We start from the raw sequence: 22,063 nt of genomic DNA, 5'->3' as shown, positions 1-22,063 counted from the left end.
ATGTGTTGTGGCAGAAGAAGAAGAGGCCGAAAAAAGTTAACTTCCTGTGTGTCACTTCCTTGTTTATTTTTTTTCTTCACATTCCTTGGTCTAATAGTTGTTAGCTAATACTAGCTACCTAGCAAAAATGCCAGGGCGTTGTTCAGCTTTCAACTGTAGGAATACGTTTAAAAATGTTAAACATAAAACAAACAAGGTTACATTTCACAGGTAAGGCTTGCAGCATTTGAATAACGTCGACATTTGGCCAACTAGCTAGTCAGCTTACGTTAGCTAGAGTGCTTGGTTAGCTTGTGTAGCTAGCTAGGATTTCCAGTAATACATCGGCTATACCTTGATTTTGACGAATGTGACATAAATGTTAGTTACCTTATCATAAAGAAAACGTGGAACTTCTAAACAAATGAACACCCATTAGTAGCCCGGCCTAAGTGCTCGCTGTTTCATCCCTGTCTTTTGCAGTTCAAACAATAACAAAGCAGACACCCCGCCACTGATTTTGGTAAATAGATGAGGGATGGGGCTGGATAAATGTAACTACTGTCAAATTCATAGACAGAGCTATGAATGCAAGGACTGACCAGAGGCAGTGACCATCCATTATGTCAAAATGATAGTTTTAGCAATGTTGTGAGGCTATAAAGTGTTTGTTTACAATTACAAACGTATATTTTGGGTTCTGATGGGGTATGACATTTGATCTAAGCTCATGATGCATTTATAAGTTATATTCTTCAAGAATAAATGGTTATATATAATTAATTTAAAAGTCCAAAGATGTATGTTACAATCACAGATTGCCCTGTTGTTTACATGTTGTTCTTTTAACCTTTTTCCCATGTTAACAGCTTCCCAAAGCGTGATCCTAAACGAATAAAAGAGTGGGTGGGTCAGATGAAATGGAAAGACTGGCAGCCAACCCCTCATTCCTTACTGTGCTCAGAGCATTTTGAGGAGAGGTGCATGGATAGAACTGGGCAGACAGTGCGTTTACGTGATGATGCAATACCAACTATCTTTGCCTTTCCTAGTCACCTACAAAAAAAGGTATTTAGTGAATTGAGGCAGGTGTGTTGTTTTCATTTAAACTATTAGACCTAACTGAGTCTGGCGGTTGTGAATTTAACATAGGAGGGATTCTTGAAACATGCTTTGTCTTTGTTGGTTGAGTTGAACTGTGTTTTATTGTTGAGTTCTTGTAGTTTCAGAAAACAGCCGGAAGGAGGAAAAGAGTAACCTTGGTGAGAAATGCAACATAAAACAATATGTAATACTGTACTACCAGTTTTCCATTGGTGTTGCTGTTTTTTTGTAGTTTTTTTACCAGGCAAGTCAGTTATGAACAAATTCTTATTTACAGTTAACTGCCTTGTTTAGGGGCAGAACGACAGATTTTTACCTTGTCAGCTCAGGGATTCGATCCAGCAACCTTTCGGATACTGGCCCAACGCTCTATCCACAAGACTACCTGCCCCCCCATATCCTTCAGATTTTTACATATCTGAAGGATAGTAATACTGTACTACCAGTTTTCCATTGGTATTGCTGTTTACTCTAAAGGATATGCCACAAATGTATTTCCCTTTTTGATTTCACAAATAAAAGTGTATTTTGCCTCTACTGGTGATATCAGTTTCCAGAGGATCCTGTTCCTGAGGAGTCGACACAATGGGAGAAGTCTCCACCCACTTACTTAAACCACAGTATATGGCACCCAAGTCGTTTCCATGACGACTACTGCGTTCCACAGGTACAAAGTACATATCACTCTTATCTAGATTTTTAAAAATATATATATTTTTAAATATTTAATTCATGTTTATTTATTTAGTATTTATTTGTTTTTCAGAGTATTGACTGGGCTGTAAAAGACATGCCTAAAGAAGTAAGTTGTGAGTTAGCCCTCATTATGAAGCTGATTGAGCTCCTCATTATGAAGCTGATTGAGCTCATCAAAATTGTTGGTTTGGGAAGGGTTCCCCTAATTCCTTACAGAACAACCATGTATGTATCTTTTGCCAAATATTCCAAATGTTTCCATCCAAACAGCTTAATTCACAGTACCTGCTCAAAAATCCCATCAGCGTGTTGAAAAGTAGTGTCACTGTTACTCCCAACCAAAACAATGTTGATGAGGCCCAGACCTCTAGGGCCAGCTGCGTGTATGATTACAGCATCCTATAAAGGTCTTCTATAACCCTAAACCTTTCCATACTCATGCTTTAATAACTGAACTCCTGACAATTTCAGATCCCATCTGCAACTTTAGAAAAGCAAGGTCTTATCTTTATCCCCAAGCACGCAATCAAGGTAAGGTTTCTGACAGACCATTGTATTCTGGACAGCGGGCAACAAGATTATTTTGACCCATGTCAACTTAAACGGTTACTGTCGTGTGTATTCCCCAGCCCATTACCTCATGTTAATTGATGTGCATATAACTACACATTATAACTGCAAATTACTTTATTTGAACCAGATCAAGGAGAAATGGCAATGGCTGACAATGGATGTGAAGGGACCATTTCCAGAGACCAAAAGTAGACACAAATTTGTACTAACTGTAATGGACTACTACTCCAAATGGATGGAAGCCTACCCCATGAAGACCAACAACAGTAAAGAGATTGCCAAAATCATCTCTGACCTCATCTCTCGCTTTGGCTTCCCTGTTGGAATCCTGTCTTGTTTGACTCGAGCACACATTTTAGAGGTAAGAGATGCTTGCATGTATGGATGTAAGTGTTACTGTACTGCCCTAAATAAAAATGTTTTGGGGGGAAATTAAGTGTTGCACTAAGTTATCTCATGAAGTACCAGGGGTGGAGCGGTGGTAGGGTTGCGGGGAATAATAATAAAGGTATATTCTTTAAAAAAGTATGTATGTCTATATAGGTATGTGTATGTATATATGTATATATGTATGCATGCGTGTATGGATATATATATTTACCCAAAAAAATATGGGGGATTGGAAATGATGCAGACAATTACATTGGAAGCAACATTCTTTCCGCAATATTAAGCTGATCCACCCCAATAAAAAAAAAAAAAGAGAAAAAAAAAAAGTACCAGGGGTGGAACCAAAATAATTTTCCAATCGTTTCGCTCTGAGCAAAACCATAATTTGTGTAGTTCCGTTCCACTGTTCCGACCAGCAAAATAAAGTTTCACTGTAAGGTCTACACCTGTTGTATTCGGCGTATGTGACAATAAAATTTGATTTGATGTTCAGCAGGCAGGCACTGGAATACGTTTCTGAGTGACAGAGTGAGGGCTTTGCATAGACACTTTGTAGCAATTTTTTGTGGGCCTGGAATGTAAAATTACTTTATTAACCGGTTCCCATTGTTTTTAAACAACGGTTCTGATCCGGGAAACAATATAGATCACTTTCGTTCCCGGTTCTGATTCTGTTACTCCTAAAATGTTGTTTTCCAGTCCTGTTCCCTGAACCGGTTCCAACCCCTGTTAAGTTCCCCTTCTCTTTTTAAATTTTACAGATCAACTCGGCTTTGGGTGATCTGAAGAAACTGACATGCCAACTCATATTCTACCGTCCTCTGGGAGTGTCATTGGATCCAGTAACAAAGTCCCTCATAGACCGGTTTGTCCTCCAATGTACCTTGCTACACAGCCACCTGATTCTAAAAGCTTATACTATGGATAATAGTCTACTAAATATAATTGGGATAATGATTGCAATAATCTTTTGTCAGTTTACTGAATCCAAACATATGTCATGCTAGCCCAGCTGACTTGCTGACCTGTTATAATATGCATGTGTTTTGTTTTAATACATTTCTCATCATATACCTGTACAGGTTGGTGTCAGATTTGGTGAAAGACCATCCTGACCGTTGGGATGTTTACCTGGCTGCCAGTGTGTTCAGCTTCTGCTGCAAGGAGCACCCCACCACTAGACAAATACCCCTGTCTCTGCTGCGCTGCGGAGGGACTCAGTCTATCCCCACCTCACCAAGAAAGCTGCCTGTAAGTTGGAGACTGAGCGTGTTTAGACTTTCCCACTCCTACAACAAAACATACTCATATTATTGATTCCCATTGAATGAATGAAGAAAATGCACATAGAAATAGGTTTGAATTATATCATATTTTAGTTGAGCCTTTATACTGACTTGTGCTTTGACCAACCTGTTTGCATTGAAGGACAATGGGATAAAAGGAAGGACCTTTGTCATACTAGATGCCCAGCCACCTCAAAGGGAAGTCCGTGTGGAGTGCAATCAGTGCAGTCAATGGAGCACGGTCAGCCAGGACTCAGAGCTGAAGAGATATGAGGAGATGAAACTTGGGGATGAGGACTACACCCACACCTGTGTGAGCTGCAGGGTGGCCATGAGCTGCAGGGTGGCCCTGGAGGTCATGAGAGGTTAGCAGACAAGGACATGAAGAACTGGATGTAAATGAGAAAGCTTTTCAAACAAGGACTGAAAAGATGGAGGATATAATAAGGACGTTGGAAACCAAGTGGTGATGAAGGAAGATGTTGATATAGGAGTGAAGAAAGGTTCCTAGGGGAAGAAGTTTGAACAATAGGAGTTTATAATGTGTATATACTTATACGTTTCTCAGTCATAAATGTTTTTGGAATAAAATAAAAACAGATAGTGTTGTTTTCAAGTTGTGTGTGCTCAAACAGTGGATTGTTGTTTTAATAATGCATTTGGGCAGACATCTATATACTGCTTCACCTATTCCTCTCTGATTTGGGGTATTTTAGAGAATGGGGTAGCTGCAGTCCAATATGGCAACCAGAGATAGGGAGAGTGGGCGTGTCGAAAGGAAAGGAGTGGGCGTGTTGAGAAACATTTGCAGTTTTATAATTCTATATTACACATTTTGTCATGAGGCCAAGAGAAAATGCTGCAGTTTTAAAGCTAATTTCCAGGAATTCTACACTTTTTGCCATGGGGTAGTGAAAACAATGTGCTGTTTTTATAGCTCATTTCATTCATTTGTCCCTATTTTGCCATGAGACTGAGATAAAATGTTAATGTTTTAAAGCTAATTTCCTGCAAATCTACACATTTTGCTATCATATGGAATCTGGGGGCACTCCGACCTCCATTTTTTGGGGGGATTGGAGCCTTTGATAAAATGTGTACATTTGTAGGACATTGGCTTTAAAACTGCAACTCTGCATTTTGACACACCTACTCGCCCATACTCTGGTAGCTGCAGCTACCCATACTTGGTATTTTACATGGTGTTATTTTCCTTTCTTCCACCCCGTCCAGTTGGTGGCGGTGTTGCACAACCTTTTCATTTGCCACAAGTCATAAAACCACTAATGAGGAAGAAAAAACTGATCAAGCTCTGTTTGTCTTGTTGAGCTTTGATGCAGAGTTTCTACCTGATAAGGTTAGGTTATATTTATTGCTATTTTGTGAGGGTCTATGTTCGGAACCCGCTATGGTGCCAATGATTCCGACATGGTGCAGCATTGTGTTGAAGGGAGATCCCACGATGTGAGAAATATGCAAGATCGTCAGATGGAGTGTACAGTTCGGACAGAGAAAGCACTGTATCAACTGTGGGGGTGCCCAATGCAGCTGGGGATCCGAAATGCCACCCCCCTGAAGAGAGAGATCCAGATTAAATTAGTTTTAGTACGGTTGTATTTCTTGCGTTTATAACCATGGCAATGAGCTGCACTGCACTGATGGAGCAGAAATCACAGCAGATTGATGTGGTAGTTGCAGCAGCAGTGTGAGATTTTAGTGCAGAAGATCCACAGGAAGTTTTGACAGAAGGGGTTTCATCCTCCCAGGCCGACAGCCTGGTGTAGGATCGTTTAGGGAGAAAGTAGTGGGATGGGCTGGTAGGTTTTTTGGAGATAGTATATAGGTGCAGGGTTAGATGGTGATGAAATGTTAAGATTTTCCCATTCCACCTTTCCCTTTTATTTTTGGGTGACCAAATGTGCAATACGCACTCCGACCTTCGAAAGGCAGAAATACATAACCACAACGTCTAAGTCTGCCGGAAATTCACACGAAGAAGGAAAATATCAACAATTTGTAAATCAGAAATGTCATGTTCAGCTTACAGCTGTAAGAATAGAGGACATGATACATATGATAAAAATAATCAGTTGCGTGCTAAAAAAGTTAGGCTTCACAGGTAAGGCTTGCAGCATTTGACTAACAACACAATATTAGCTAACAACGTAGCGTGAGCAACTGGTTAGCCAACAAGTTAGCTAGCAGCTAGCGAAGCTAACGTTATCTTGTGAGGATAGCTGAGAGATTTCCAGTAATTTCGATGTTATAGAACGTGCCGTATTATAACTTATCATAACAAACTAGTTAGATAGCTAACGTTATTACTATATTTGTTTTTGTCTTAAAGCTAAACAAACAAGTCCTGATGTTGTAAAGGGATCTGGGAATATGTCCATTGCAATAATTTTTTTAATTCGGCTATTGTCGATATTTAGGCTAGCCATAACTGTTTTTCTATATCATACCCAAAATATAAGGTTTTATTACTCTATTGTTTACAAAACAATGATGTAAACAAACAACACATAGCTCCAAAATATGTTTCAACCCGTCATGGGGTGTATTCACTAGGAACCAAACATAAGCAAACGAAACGGAGAGGAACCACCTGAATTTGACCAATAGAAACTCTTGTTTTCTTTGCAAACCGTTTCCCGTGTGGAGTAAACGGTTTCCTTTGCAAAACATTGTTAAACGAAACGGAGAGGGACCTGCCAGTAGTTGTACTAACTAGAGAAACTGTGGTTTTAGTTGTAAAACAGCATGTCTAATGATTACACCCCTGATGATGTCATGGACTGTCATGAGATTACCTAAAAACATGCCACTTCGATACAGCTATGATTTTTTTTCGTAGCAGATTAGGAGAATTAATGTAGCAAGTTAGGAGAATGCTTTCCTGACCTGCTACGAAAAGTCACATGTATCAAAGTGGCATGTTTTTAGGGAGTCCTGGACTGTCATCCCCTGCATCTAGAGCACTATGGGGTTACATTTCCTTATAGCCCCATCCCTAAGCTGTATACCAAAACAAGTGTCAAGGACACCTGTTTTCTCTGAATTAGCTTTAAAGGTCCAGCACTATCACAAACGTGATTTCCTGTGTGTATATATATATATATATCCACACTCTGAGGTTGGAATAATATTGTGAAAATTATGATATTAGCCTTTTAGTGTAAGAGCTGTTTAAAAAGACTGCCTGAAATGTTTTGGTGGGATGGAGTTTTGGCCTGCCTGGTGATGACACCAGGCGCTAAATTAATTGATAGACCAATAAGAAAGAGAATCCAAACCTATTTTTCAGTTTTCCCCTCCCCACTCAGTCCCCTTCCAGACAGTCCTAGCTAAATTCTTGCTTGAGAAATTGCTCTTTGCTAAGGAGCTATTTTAGTTTATTTTTGACCATTTTATTTGAAGTAAGATACTTAATTGTTCCCCAGAAATGATTTTGGTATTGAGATAAAATCGGCTGCATTGGACCTCTCATCTCTGTTGATCATTATTAGTTATTTTAATTTTATTTAACTGTTATTTAACTAGGCAAGTCAGTCTTGTTTACAATGACAGCCAAACCCTAACCTGGACAACGCTGGGCCAATTGTGCGCCGCCCAATGGGACTCCCAATCACGGCTGCTTCTGATACAGCCTGGAATCGAACCAGGGTTTGTAGTGACGCCTCTGGTACTGAGATGCAGTGTTTTAAAACGCTGCGCTACTCGGGAGCCCTGTGAAGTTGTTACTTTTTACTTATTTCTTTTTTACTTTGTCTCATGCCATCAGATTTCCGCTGAGTGACTCCAAAAGACTAAAAAAGTGGATCCATCAGACGAGACTGAAAGCCTGGAAGCCAACCAAAAGCTCCAGACTGTGTTCCGAGCATTTCGAGGAGAAGTACCTGATAACACCCTCAACTGGGCGTGGTGTTCGTTTACGTAATGATGCCATTACAACTATATTTTCCTTTCCTAGTCAGTTCCCAAAAAAGGTAATTTGTGAATTGATGCAGGTGTATTTTTCTGTTGAAAGTTTTTGACTGGGTCTTTTTCAAAATGGTTATTATTTTTGATGCATATGATAAAATCTTGAATCATGCTTTGGCTTTGTTGGTTTGAACTTTTGAGCGGCGTGTTTTTATTGTTGAGTTGTTATTGTTTTAGAAAACAGCTGGAACGAGGAAAAGAGTAACCTTGGTGAGAAAAAACAACAAAACAAGTCGTCCTACTAGTTTTCCATTTGTATTGTTTTTGATATGGCTAGGATACACCCTTTATTCTCAATCTTTCACAAAGGAAATTAACTATGTATTAACCTCTACTTGTGATTTCAGTTTCCTGAGGATTGTGTTCCTGAGGATGTGTCAACAATTCAAGCTCAGCCAAAGTGGTACTCAAAACCAATACAGTTTGTAGGAGCTATAGGTTATGAGCCAATGTTGTGAAGAAATTAAGCAATTCATTATTTCCCTCTCTTGATTCTTCTTGTAATGAAACATTAGCTCTGCAGAGTCAACACGGTTGAAGAAGACTCCCAGTTACTTAAACCATAGTATATGGCACCCAAGTCGTTTCCATGACGACTACTGTGTACCACAGGTACAAAGTACATATCACACTTATCCAGACCTTGAATCGTCAAATACATGTCATGTCAAAAAACTTGAGGCGTGCTTTATTTAGCTCGCCCAGGTACAATAACCAATGGATCACTGTCTTTCCAGCCTGCACACCAGGTAAGCTAAATGAAGCGCACCTCGTGTTTGAGTATTTGACACAGGTCTGCTCTTATCTGGAGTTTTTACATTTCTGGTGATATTTCATGTATCCTTTTTTTTCATTTTTGCAGAGTATTGACTGGGCTGTGAAAGATAAACCAAATGAAGTAAGTGGTAGCTCTTATGAGGCTGATTGGGCCAATCAGAATCGATCGATTGTGCCCATCTCGCAACCAAACAATCCTGATTGGCTCAAACGAGGGCTACATTGAAACTCATATACGGCTAGTTGTGTGTATGATCAACAACATTGTATAAAGGCTTTATATACCCCCAACCCTTTATTTCCTGCTTTAATCACTGAACTCTCCTGACAATTTCAGGTCCCACCTTCAGCTTTACAAAAGCAAGGGCTGATCTTTATTCCCAAGCTCGCAATCAGGGTAAGATTTCTGACAGATGGGCTTATTCTGGAAAACAGAAAACAGGCAACAGAGGGTAGTGCGTACGGCCCAGTACATCACTGGGGCCAAGCTTCCTGCCATCCAGGACCTCTATACCAGGCGGTGTCAGAGGAAGGCCCTAAAAATTGTCAAAGACTCCAGCCACCCTACTCATAGACTGTTCCCTCTGCTACCGCACGGAAAACGGTACCGGAGCGCCAAGTCTAGGTCAAGTCTAAGAGGCTTCTAAACAGCTTCTACCCCCAAGCCATAAGACTCCTGAACATCTAATCAAATGGCTACCCGGACTATTTGCACCTCCCCCACCTCTCTTTGACACCGCTGCTACTCTCTGTTATCTATGCATTGTCACTTTAATAACTTTACCTACATGTACATATTACCTCAATTACCTCGACTAACCGGTGCCCCCGCACATTGACTCTGTACTGGTACCCCGCTGTATATAGTCTCCACATTGACTCTGTACTGGTATCCTGCTGTATACAGTCTCCACATTGACGCTGTACTGGTACCCCACTGTATATAGTCTCGCTATTGTTATTTTACTGCTGCTCTTTGTTTACTGGTTAATTTGATTTCTTATTATTTTTTAATTTTTTAAACTGCATTATTGATTAAGGGCTTGTAAGTAAGCATTTCACTGTAAGGTGCATGTGACTAATACAATTTGATTTGAACAAGGTTATTACATTTTGTATTATTTTTATGTCTTACTTTTTTATTTTTTATATATCCTTTTAAATATAATTTTATGATATTTGAACCAGATCAAGGAGAAATGGGAATGGCTGACAATGGAAGTGAAGGGGCCATTTCCAGAGACCCAAATTGGACACAGATTTGTACTAACTGTAATGGACTACTACTCAAAATGGTTGGAAGCCTACCCCATGAAGACCTGCACCAGTAAAGAGATTGCTCAAATAATTTCTGACCTCATCTCTCGCTTCGGCTTCCCTGTTGGAATCCTGTGTTGTTTGGGTGTAATGCTGACTGTAGAGGTAAGAGATACTGTGGTTAGTTTATAGAGATGGTATTGTGTAGTTTCTTATGCAGTATGTGCAGCATGTATTTATGCTAGCGTTACTGTACCACCACCTGAAAACAAAATCAGTTGTTTTGGTTGTGACGGCCTAATGTATGTTGCACCAAATGATCTCATGAATATTAAGTACCCCTCCTCTTTTTGAATTTTACAGATCAACTCGGCTTTGGGTGATCTGAAGAAACTGACAGGCCAACTCATATTCTACCGTCCTCTGGGAGTGTCACTGGATCCAGTAACAAAGTCCCTCGTAGACCGGTTTGTTCTCCACTGTACCTTGCTACACAGCCACCTGATTCTAAAAGCTTATGGATAGTTTGTTGCTTGTCAAATCAAATTCTATTTGTCACGTGCTGAATACAACCTTAGTGAAATGCTTACCTAATAAAAATAACTGTGAAGTAAAAGATAAGTAAAAAAATTAAAATAAAAGTAACAAATAATTAAACAGCAGCAGTAAAATAACAAGCGAGGCTATGTACAGGGGGTACCGGTACAGAGTCAATGTGCGGGGGCACCGGTTAGTTGAGGTAATATGTACATGTAGGTAGAGTTAAAGTGACTATGCATAGATTATAAACAGAGAGTAGCAGCAGTGTAAAAGAGGGGTCTGGGTAGCCCTTTGATTAGCTGTTCAGGAGTCTTATGGCTTGGGGGTAGAAGCTATTAAGAAGCCTTTTGGACCTTGACTTGGCGCTCCGGTGCCGATCTGATGACCCATGCCAAATCTTTTCAGTCTCCTGACGGGGAATAGGCTGCGTGGATAGAGCACTATGTGGCAGGCCACTATGTGGCAGGCTATCATTGCAAGACAGTTCAGTTGGGGCGGCAGGGTAGCCTAGTGGTTAGAGCGTTGGGCTAGTAACCGAAAGGTTGCAAGTTCAAATCCCCGAGCTGACAAGGTACAAATCTGTCGTTCTGCCCCTGAACAAGGCAGTTAACCCACTGTTCCTAGGCCGTCATTGAAAATAAGAGTTTGTTCTTAACTGACTTGCCTAGTTAAAAATGTAAGTCGCTCTGGATAAGATCGTCTGCTAAATGACTTAAATGTAAATGTTCAGTGAGTCAGTCGCAAGATTGGAAGAATTTACTGTAGAATATTGAAGTGGCCAACGGAAACATGTTTGACACTTGATTGGAACAAACACGTGCTGTTACCAGTGCATTGCAACCCAGACATTGCTTAACTTTTAAATAATTTTTCAAGAAGCGCATCGGTACCAAATAGAACTGGGTAATGATTGCAATAATCTTTTGTCAGTTTACTCAATCCAAACACATGACATGCTAGCCCAGCTGACTTGTTATAATATGCATGTGTTTTGTTTTAATACATTTCTCATCATATACCTGGACAGGTTGGTGTCAGATTTGGTGAAAGACCATCCTGACCGTTGGGATGTTTACCTGGCTGCCAGTGTGTTCAGCTTCTGCTGCAAGGAGCACCCCACCACTAGACAAATACCCCTGTCTCTGCTGCGCTGCAGAGGGACTCAGTCTGTCTCCACCTCACCAAGAAAGCTGCCTGTAAGTTGGAGGCTGACCGTGTTTAGACTCACAGGTCACAACTAAAATCACCAATGAATGAAGTAATGTACATCAAATATCATAGAAATAGGTATTTTTAAAGACTGAATAATATTGTCATATTTTTTATTTTAGCTTTTAAACTGACTTGGGCTTTGATCACTCTGTTTGCATTGCAGTACAATGGAATTAAAGGAAGAACCTTTGTCATACTAGAGGCCCAACCACCTACAAAGGAAGTCTGTGTGGAGTGCAATCAGTGCTTGGAATGGATGTTGGTCACTCAGGACTCTGAGCTGAAGAGATATGAGGAGATGAAACTTGGGGATGAGGACTACACCCACACCTGTGTGAGCTGCAGGGTGGCCATGAGCTGCAGGGTGGCCCTGGAGGTCATGAGAGGTTAGCAGACAAGGACATGAAGAACTGGATGTAAATGAGAAAGCTTTTCAAACAAGGACTGAAAAGATGGAGGATATAATAAGGACGTTGGAAACCAAGTGGTGATGAAGGAAGATGTTGATATAGGAGTGAAGAAAGGTTCCTAGGGGAAGAAGTACATGTTGTGTATGTATTTGTATAAGTTGCTCTGATGACCCTTTTGTCATTAAAAACAACGGTATAAAGTGTTTAAATTACATTTTGATTGTGTTTCTTAATTAAATAAAAACTAAAATGTTATCTGAATAAAATTAGAACAGTTGTTTTTATTTTCACCCCGTCCAGCCAGTGGCGGTATTGTCCTACTTATTCCTTTGCCACCCAGCATAAACCACCAATGATGCAGAGAAGAAGAGTGACGAAAATACAGGAAGTAATTAGCTAAGGAGAGTCAGTCAAGAAAACTGATGTACTTTCAAGGCTACGGTAAGCATTAACACGCATATTGTCAAATATTCCAACACCAGCGACTAATACACGAATCATGCATACATGCGGTTATTACAGTGTTTAGTTTTGTTAGTTTGTTGAAACGTCATCTCAAGAACTTCGAAGTTCCGTGTCAGCATCATCGCTACCACACCGCTAGCCAGCTAACGTTAACTTGTTGTGCGTTAACTTGTTGTGCAATGACTGATTATTACTTGCTTTTGAACTTGTCTTCTCATATTTGAGCTTCGGATATTAAACAGCTAACCACTTATGTTACCACGAGGTCAGACAGGTTTAGTTGTTTACATATATTGACATACTATCTGAAATATTAGCTATCCAGCTACTTTGCTTGAAATGCGTGAGGAACTGAGATTCCCCCGCCCATTGTGCCCCTGACCTGACAAGCTAGCAACCCAGATTGCTAGTTTCTAAGCTCGCAAGAAAATGTTTAGCCCTATATAGGTAAATTACTGTGGTTTCAGACTGTAACCACCATGTCAATTGGCTAACGCAAAGGCATTGAATTGAGGATGTTCGCTAGGTGTTGTCTCCTTTGTGTTACATCCTTACCTTTGGTCCCCTGAGTCATGTACAGTCATTATGAAGTTTCTTATCTCGGGCTGATCTGAGAACAGAGCTCAGGAGACAGTTGAGTCCAAGTGGAACTGATGACACACATTTCAAGAAGGAAACATTCCAAACGTCAGAGAGAAACATAGCCCAGTGATTTCCACAGAAGGCATATTTTTCTGTGTAATAAAACACTTTGTGAATACTTGTGGAGGGGTAATGGCTCGTATCTCTTTTTCTCCACTTTTCTCTTCGCCCTGTGTAGATGTCCTGCTTTGAGAGTGATAAGAGCAGCCTGGAGAATGATGAAGCGTGTTGTGGTGGGGCGACCGCGTCACAGCTGTCCAACTGTGCGCTGGCCATGCTGGAGAAAGAGGGCAGCGACTCTGCGCTGAGCCCCACGGAGAGTACCCCCATCAGCCTACAGGGCGGCGCCCCACTGCAAGGCTACGACGTGGAGTTCGACCCTCCGCTGGAGAGCAAGTACGAGTGCCCCATCTGCCTCATGGCCCTGAGGGCAGCCGTGCAGACGCCGTGCGGCCATCGCTTCTGCCGCAGCTGCATCGAGAAGTCCATCCGGTAAGCCTCCCTGGTACCAAATAACAATATTTGCTTATTCCTTTACCCCTGCACCCACAATTATCTCTGCATGTTTATTGTCAACATTAAAGTTGTTAAGGACAGAGAACTGAACTATGGGGCATTTTATAATCACAGCTCCTCTTATTAGAGACGCAGGGGTTAAAGGTCATTTATTTATTTCATGAATCAACCTTACTATTACAGCAGAACAACATCCATGTCAATGTGCCGGGGTTAGCCAATGGTTGTCGCCACGCCGCATTTCTGTCATAGGGATGACGCATGAGGTTTATTTGTTTGTTTTTTTAAAAACCTGCAGGTTACAGGAACATCTAAAACGAGAGAGTATGTAGAAATAACAATAGACCTATATTTTCATATAAATGTCCTTTTTCTGGCCCTCGTATCGATTTTGACAAACAAATCGGTCATAAAAAGATCTGTGTGGCCCTCCATAGAGTTTCGAAATCCCGATGTGCGCTGGAGCCAAAAATGTTTTCACGCCAGTCTGAGATCGACTCAAGTTTTTGCTTTAACTCCTGGAGAGGTCATAGTCGTGTGCCTGTAAATATTCAACTCTCAAATGATTTTTGTTGGCCACCAGATAAGATGGGCAATGCAGGTGATTCTATAATGCAGAACATCTCTATACATCACATAGCTATGCATTACAACAGCCACATGACATAACAGTTGGGATTATCCATGACTGTCAATCATTCACTGATTTGGTGGGCAATGACAGCCTCTTGGGTTACTGACTTACTGGGTAAATGATTGGCCATATTCTGGAAGATTTGGAGGCCATTCTTCCCTCTGTCACTACCTTCACTTCCCCACAATTACAGTACCAAGCTTCCATCTTTACTGCAGCACTGTTGTGATGTTTTGTATTCTGTGTTTATCATTGGTGCTTTTTTCTGAATTTGCTGAATGACACGTATTTGTATGTCCCTTTTGACAAGATGATGACGATGAATACATGTACAGTTTCTTCAAATGAATAGTCCTCAAAGGATAATGGTAGTAAGTGATCTCAAAAAGGAGCCTTCTCATTGGACAAGTTCAGGTAGTAGGGCCTACCTCCATTTTAAAATAGTTTATCCTGTTGATTAATATATGAAACCCTTGTCCCAAGCATCATACTGATCTCTTTCTTTCTTTCTTTCCCCCCCAGTGATACAGGGCAGAGGTGTCCAGTGGATAACGAGGTACTACGGGAAGACCAGCTGTTCCCAGATAACTTTGCCAAGCGGGAGATCCTCTCCCTAATGGTGCGCTGCACCAACGTAGGCTGCACTGACAAAATGGAGCTTCGCCGCCTGGATGTAGGCATCCTTCTCCACAGACAATGGCTGACACCTTAGTTCATATCACTTCAACCCTGTTGCCATGTTGAAACCAAATGATTCGCTCACTCTGCCATCTCACCCTGCCAGGGCCATGTTATGAAATGTGAGTTTGCCACCGTGCCGTGCCCGCTGTGCCAGGACGCGGTGTGGAAGAGCCAGCTAGAGATTCACCAAAGCCAACACTGCCAGCGGAGACCTGTGTCCTGTCCCGACTGTGTAGAGAGCTTTGTTTACGAGGACAGCAAGGTAAGCATCACCAACTTGTTCATGCTGAGTGCACTATCCTGAATATAAATAGAGATTCATTGGATTGAATAGCGGTTGCACCGCCTCAGTTAGCTCAGCTAGCAGCACAGCGCTTTCAAAGAAAATGTGACCATGTTCTCAGTCATTAAGAAACTGTATTCATTCTCCATTTGAGCTCCCCTTTAATGTTCACTGAAAAAAGTGGATAGACTGTCTGTTATTTCTGAAGGTGGTCATGTGACAGACAGCCTTTCGAATTTTTTTTGTTTTTGTTGTGTCCTCAGATTCATGAGTCGCTGTGTCCCTTTGCCAACGTGGTGTGTCAGTACTGCGGTATGGAGCTCATCAGAGACCAGGTGGGGATGGACACCTGATGGCTGCCGTTTAGATTCAGCTGATTACTAAACCTATGAGATGATGATGGTGGTGTAGAGCAGTAGTCCTGATTACTAAACCTATGAGATGATGATGGTGGTGTAGAACAGTAGTCCTGATTACTAAACCTATGAGATGATGATGGTGGTGTAGAACAGTAGTCCTGATTACTAAACCTATGAGATGATGATGGTGGTGTAGAACAGTAGTCCTGATTACTAAACCTATGAGATGATGATGATGGTGGTGTAGAGCAGTAGTCCTGATTACTAAACCTATGAGATGATGATGATGGTGGTGTAGAACAGTAGTCCTGATTACTAAACCTATGAGATGATGATGATGGTGTAGAACAGTAGTCCTGATTACTAAACCTATGAGATGATGATGATGGTGTAGAGCAGTAGTCCTGATTACTAAACCTATGAGATGATGATGATGATGGTGTAGAACAGTAGTCCTGATTACTAAACCTATGAGATGATGATGATGGTGGTGTAGAGCAGTAGTCCTGATTACTAAACCTATGAGATGATGATGATGATGGTGTAGAACAGTAGTCCTGATTACTAAACCTATGAGATGATGATGGTGGTGTAGAACAGTAGTCCTGATTACTAAACCTATGAGATGATGATGATGATGTAGAACAGTAGTCCTGATTACTAAACCTATGAGATGATGATGATGGTGTAGAACAGTAGTCCTGATTACTAAACCTATGAGATGATGATGGTGGTGTAGAACAGTTGTCCTGATTACTAAACCTATGAGATGATGATGATGGTGTAAAGCAGTAGTCCTGATTACTAAACCTATGAGATGATGATGGTGGTGTAAAGCAGTAGTCCTGATTACTAAACCTATGAGATGATGATGATGGTGTAGAACAGTAGTCCTGATTACTAAACCTATGAGATGATGATGGTGGTGTAGAACAGTAGTCCTGATTACTAAACCTATGAGATGATGATGATGGTGGTGTAGAGCACTAGTCCTGATTACTAAACCTATGAGATGATGATGGTGGTGTAAAGCAGTAGTCCTGATTACTAAACCTATGAGATGATGATGATGGTGTAGAACAGTAGTCCTGATTACTAAACCTATGAGATGATGATGATGGTGTAGAACAGTAGTCCTGATTACTAAACCTATGAGATGATGATGGTGGTGTAGAACAGTAGTCCTGATTACTAAACCTATGAGATGATGATGATGGTGTAAAGCAGTAGTCCTGATTACTAAACCTATGAGATGATGATGATGGTGTAGAACAGTAGTCCTGATTACTAAACCTATGAGATGATGATGGTGGTGTAGAACAGTAGTCCTGATTACTAAACCTATGAGATGATGATGATGATGATGATGGTGTAGAGCAGTAGTCCTGATTACTAAACCTATGAGATGATGATGATGGTGGTGTAGAGCAGTAGTCCTGTTTACTAAACCTATGAGATGATGATGATGGTGGTTTAGAACAGTAGTCCTGATTACTAAACCTATGAGATGATGATGATGATGGTGTAGAGCAGTAGTCCTGATTACTAAACCTATGAGATGATGATGATGATGGTGTAGAACAGTAGTCCTGATTACTAAACCTATGAGATGATGATGATGGTGTAGAACAGTAGTCCTGATTACTAAACCTATGAGATGATGATGATGATGGTGTAGAACAGTAGTCCTGATTACTAAACCTATGAGATGATGATGATGATGATGGTGTAGAACAGTAGTCCTGATTACTAAACCTATGATGATGATGATGGTGGTGTAGAACAGTAGTCCTGATTACTAAACCTATGAGATGATGATGATGGTGTAGAACAGTAGTCCTGATTACTAAACCTATGAGATGATGATGATGATGGTGTAGAGCAGTAGTCCTGATTACTAAACCTATGAGATGATGATGATGATGGTGTAGAGCAGTAGTCCTGATTACTAAACCTATGAGATGATGATGATGATGGTGGTGTAGAGCAGTAGTCCTGATTACTAAACCTATGAGATGATGATGGTGGTGTAGAACAGTAGTCCTGATTACTAAACCTATGAGATGATGATGATGGTGGTGTAGAACAGTAGTCCTGATTACTAAACCTATGAGATGATGATGATGGTGGTGTAGAACAGTAGTCCTGATTACTAAACCTATGAGATGATGATGATGATGTAGAACAGTAGTCCTGATTACTAAACCTATGAGATGATGATGATGATGTAGAACAGTAGTCCTGATTACTAAACCTATGAGATGATGATGATGGTGTAGAACAGTAGTCCTGATTACTAAACCTATGAGATGATGATGGTGATGGTGTAGAACAGTAGTCCTGATTACTAAACCTATGAGATGATGATGATGGTGTAGAACAGTAGTCCTGATTACTAAACCTATGAGATGATGATGATGATGGTGTAGAACAGTAGTCCTGATTACTAAACCTATGAGATGATGATGATGGTGTAGAACAGTAGTCCTGATTACTAAACCTATGAGATGATGATGATGGTGTAGAACAGTAGTCCTGATTACTAAACCTATGAGATGATGATGATGGTGTAGAACAGTAGTCCTGATTACTAAACCTATGAGATGATGATGATGGTGTAGAACAGTAGTCCTGATTACTAAACCTATGAGATGATGATGATGGTGTAGAACAGTAGTCCTGATTACTAAACCTATGAGATGATGATGATGGTGTAGAACAGTAGTCCTGATTACTAAACCTATGAGATGATGATGGTGATGGTGTAGAACAGTAGTCCTGATTACTAAACCTATGAGATGATGATGGTGATGGTGTAGAACAGTAGTCCTGATTACTAAACCTATGAGATGATGATGATGGTGGTGTAGAACAGTAGTCCTGATTACTAAACCTATGAGATGATGATGATGGTGTAGAGCAGTAGTCCTGATTACTAAACCTATGAGATGATGATGATGATGTAGAACAGTAGTCCTGATTACTAAACCTATGAGATGATGATGATGGTGGTGTAGAGCAGTAGTCCTGATTACTAAACCTATGAGATGATGATGATGGTGTAGAACAGTAGTCCTGATTACTAAACCTATGAGATGATGATGATGTGGTGTAGAACAGTAGTCCTGATTACTAAACCTATGAGATGATGATGGTGGTGTAGAACAGTAGTCCTGATTACTAAACCTATGAGATGATGATGATGGTGTAGAACAGTAGTCCTGATTACTAAACCTATGAGATGATGATGGTGGTGTAGAACAGTAGTCCTGATTACTAAACCTATGAGATGATGATGATGATGGTGTAGAACAGTAGTCCTGATTACTAAACCTATGAGATGATGATGATGTGGTGTAGAACAGTAGTCCTGATTACTAAACCTATGAGATGATGATGATGGTGTAGAAGCAGTAGTCCTGATTACTAAACCTATGAGATGATGATGATGGTGTAGAACAGTAGTCCTGATTACTAAACCTATGAGATGATGATGGTGGTGTAGAACAGTAGTCCTGATTACTAAACCTATGAGATGATGATGATGGTGTAGAACAGTAGTCCTGATTACTAAACCTATGAGATGATGATGATGATGATGGTGTAGAGCAGTAGTCCTGATTACTAAACCTATGAGATGATGATGATGATGGTGTAGAGCAGTAGTCCTGATTACTAAACCTATGAGATGATGATGATGATGGTGTAGAACAGTAGTCCTGATTACTAAACCTATGAGATGATGATGATGGTGTAGAACAGTAGTCCTGATTACTAAACCTATGAGATGATGATGGTGGTGTAGAACAGTAGTCCTGATTACTAAACCTATGAGATGATGATGATGGTGGTGTAGAACAGTAGTCCTGATTACTAAACCTATGAGATGATGATGATGGTGTAGAACAGTAGTCCTGATTACTAAACCTATGAGATGATGATGATGGTGTAGAACAGTAGTCCTGATTACTAAACCTATGAGATGATGATGATGATGGTGTAGAACAGTAGTCCTGATTACTAAACCTATGAGATGATGATGATGGTGGTGTAGAACAGTAGTCCTGATTACTAAACCTATGAGATGATGATGATGATGGTGTAGAACAGTAGTCCTGATTACTAAACCTATGAGATGATGATGATGGTGTAGAGCAGTAGTCCTGATTACTAAACCTATGAGATGATGATGATGGTGTAGAACAGTAGTCCTGATTACTAAACCTATGAGATGATGATGATGGTGTAGAAGCAGTAGTCCTGATTACTAAACCTATGAGATGATGATGATGATGGTGTAGAGCAGTAGTCCTGATTACTAAACCTATGAGATGATGATGATGATGGTGTAGAAGCAGTAGTCCTGATTACTAAACCTATGAGATGATGATGATGGTGTAGAACAGTAGTCCTGATTACTAAACCTATGAGATGATGATGATGGTGTAGAAGCAGTAGTCCTGATTACTAAACCTATGAGATGATGATGATGATGGTGTAGAACAGTAGTCCTGATTACTAAACCTATGAGATGATGATGATGGTGTAGAACAGTAGTCCTGATTACTAAACCTATGAGATGATGATGATGGTGTAGAACAGTAGTCCTGATTACTAAACCTATGAGATGATGATGATGGTGTAGAACAGTAGTCCTGATTACTAAACCTATGAGATGATGATGATGGTGTAGAACAGTAGTCCTGATTACTAAACCTATGAGATGATGATGATGGTGTAGAACAGTAGTCCTGATTACTAAACCTATGAGATGATGATGATGATGGTGTAGAACAGTAGTCCTGATTACTAAACCTATGAGATGATGATGATGGTGGTGTAGAACAGTAGTCCTGATTACTAAACCTATGAGATGATGATGATGGTGTAGAACAGTAGTCCTGATTACTAAACCTATGAGATGATGATGATGATGGTGTAGAACAGTAGTCCTGATTACTAAACCTATGAGATGATGATGATGATGGTGTAGAGCAGTAGTCCTGATTACTAAACCTATGAGATGATGATGATGATGGTGTAGAACAGTAGTCCTGATTACTAAACCTATGAGATGATGATGATGGTGTAGAGCAGTAGTCCTGATTACTAAACCTATGAGATGATGATGATGGTGTAGAACAGTAGTCCTGATTACTAAACCTATGAGATGATGATGATGGTGTAGAACAGTAGTCCTGATTACTAAACCTATGAGATGATGATGATGGTGTAGAACAGTAGTCCTGATTACTAAACCTATGAGATGATGATGATGGTGTAGAACAGTAGTCCTGATTACTAAACCTATGAGATGATGATGATGGTGTAGAACAGTAGTCCTGATTACTAAACCTATGAGATGATGATGATGGTGGTGTAGAACAGTAGTCCTGATTACTAAACCTATGAGATGATGATGATGGTGTAGAACAGTAGTCCTGATTACTAAACCTATGAGATGATGATGATGGTGTAGAACAGTAGTCCTGATTACTAAACCTATGAGATGATGATGATGATGGTGTAGAACAGTAGTCCTGATTACTAAACCTATGAGATGATGATGGATGGTGTAGAACAGTAGTCCTGATTACTAAACCTATGAGATGATGATGATGATGATGGTGTAGAACAGTAGTCCTGATTACTAAACCTATGAGATGATGATGATGGTGGTGTAGAACAGTAGTCCTGATTACTAAACCTATGAGATGATGATGATGATGGTGTAGAACAGTAGTCCTGATTACTAAACCTATGAGATGATGATGGTGGTGTAGAACAGTAGTCCTGATTACTAAACCTATGAGATGATGATGATGATGTGGTGTAGAACAGTAGTCCTGATTACTAAACCTATGAGATGATGATGATGGATGTAGAACAGTAGTCCTGATTACTAAACCTATGAGATGATGATGATGATGGTGGTGTAGAACAGTTGTCCTGATTACTAAACCTATGAGATGATGATGATGGTGGTGTAGAACAGTAGTCCTGATTACTAAACCTATGAGATGATGATGATGATGTAGAACAGTAGTCCTGATTACTAAACCTATGAGATGATGATGATGATGATGGTGTAGAACAGTAGTCCTGATTACTAAACCTATGAGATGATGATGATGATGTAGAACAGTAGTCCTGATTACTAAACCTATGAGATGATGATGATGATGTAGAACAGTAGTCCTGATTACTAAACCTATGAGATGATGATGATGGTGGTGTAGAACAGTAGTCCTGATTACTAAACCTATGAGATGATG

At 40.3% G+C, this 22,063-nt stretch overlaps 3 protein-coding genes across 6 annotated transcripts; all 3 read left to right on the top strand.

Annotated features, from left to right (window-relative positions):
- The first annotated feature begins 61 nt into the window (after positions 1-61).
- LOC120049861 lies at positions 62-12,463 on the top strand. 3 transcript variants are annotated; one of them, XR_005477148.1, is made up of 11 exons: positions 62-210; positions 849-1,047; positions 1,203-1,241; positions 1,634-1,750; positions 1,850-1,885; positions 2,251-2,310; positions 2,480-2,713; positions 3,504-3,607; positions 3,825-3,993; positions 4,171-4,531; positions 12,323-12,463. XR_005477148.1 is itself a non-coding variant. In XM_038996333.1 (10 exons), exons 1-10 carry the CDS (start codon positions 128-130, stop codon positions 4,396-4,398), a joined length of 1,269 nt encoding a protein of 422 aa, XP_038852261.1. In that variant the 5' UTR covers positions 62-127; the 3' UTR covers positions 4,399-4,644. The 3 variants fall into 3 exon arrangements, 2 of the variants coding, with proteins under 2 accessions (XP_038852261.1, XP_038852273.1); XM_038996333.1 differs by lacking the exon at positions 12,323-12,463 and having other exon boundaries at positions 4,171-4,644; XM_038996345.1 differs by lacking the exons at positions 1,203-1,241; positions 12,323-12,463 and having other exon boundaries at positions 63-210; positions 4,171-4,644.
- Positions 5,986-12,422, top strand: LOC120049850. Of its 2 annotated transcripts, XM_038996312.1 has the most exons (11): positions 5,986-6,147; positions 7,813-8,017; positions 8,190-8,222; positions 8,360-8,415; positions 8,528-8,624; positions 8,875-8,910; positions 9,127-9,186; positions 9,978-10,211; positions 10,410-10,513; positions 11,614-11,782; positions 11,962-12,422. In XM_038996312.1, exons 1-11 carry the CDS (start codon positions 6,056-6,058, stop codon positions 12,187-12,189), a joined length of 1,314 nt encoding a protein of 437 aa, XP_038852240.1. In that variant the 5' UTR covers positions 5,986-6,055; the 3' UTR covers positions 12,190-12,422. The 2 variants fall into 2 exon arrangements, with proteins under 2 accessions (XP_038852240.1, XP_038852250.1); XM_038996322.1 differs by lacking the exon at positions 8,190-8,222.
- An 82-nt stretch (positions 12,464-12,545) lies between the features above and the next one.
- On the top strand, positions 12,546-15,782 carry traf6 (TNF receptor-associated factor 6). The gene is made up of 5 exons (XM_039000413.1): positions 12,546-12,649; positions 13,494-13,807; positions 14,988-15,138; positions 15,250-15,408; positions 15,693-15,782. Exons 2-5 carry the CDS (start codon positions 13,494-13,496, stop codon positions 15,780-15,782), a joined length of 714 nt encoding a protein of 237 aa, XP_038856341.1. The 5' UTR covers positions 12,546-12,649.
- The last annotated feature ends 6,281 nt before the right edge of the window (positions 15,783-22,063 follow it).

Source organism: Salvelinus namaycush, chromosome 1, assembly GCF_016432855.1.
Source record: "Salvelinus namaycush isolate Seneca chromosome 1, SaNama_1.0, whole genome shotgun sequence".
Taxonomy (NCBI): Eukaryota; Metazoa; Chordata; class Actinopteri; order Salmoniformes; family Salmonidae; genus Salvelinus; species Salvelinus namaycush.
Note: the sequence above shows the minus strand (reverse complement) of the source record. Positions and strands in the feature narration are given on the sequence as shown.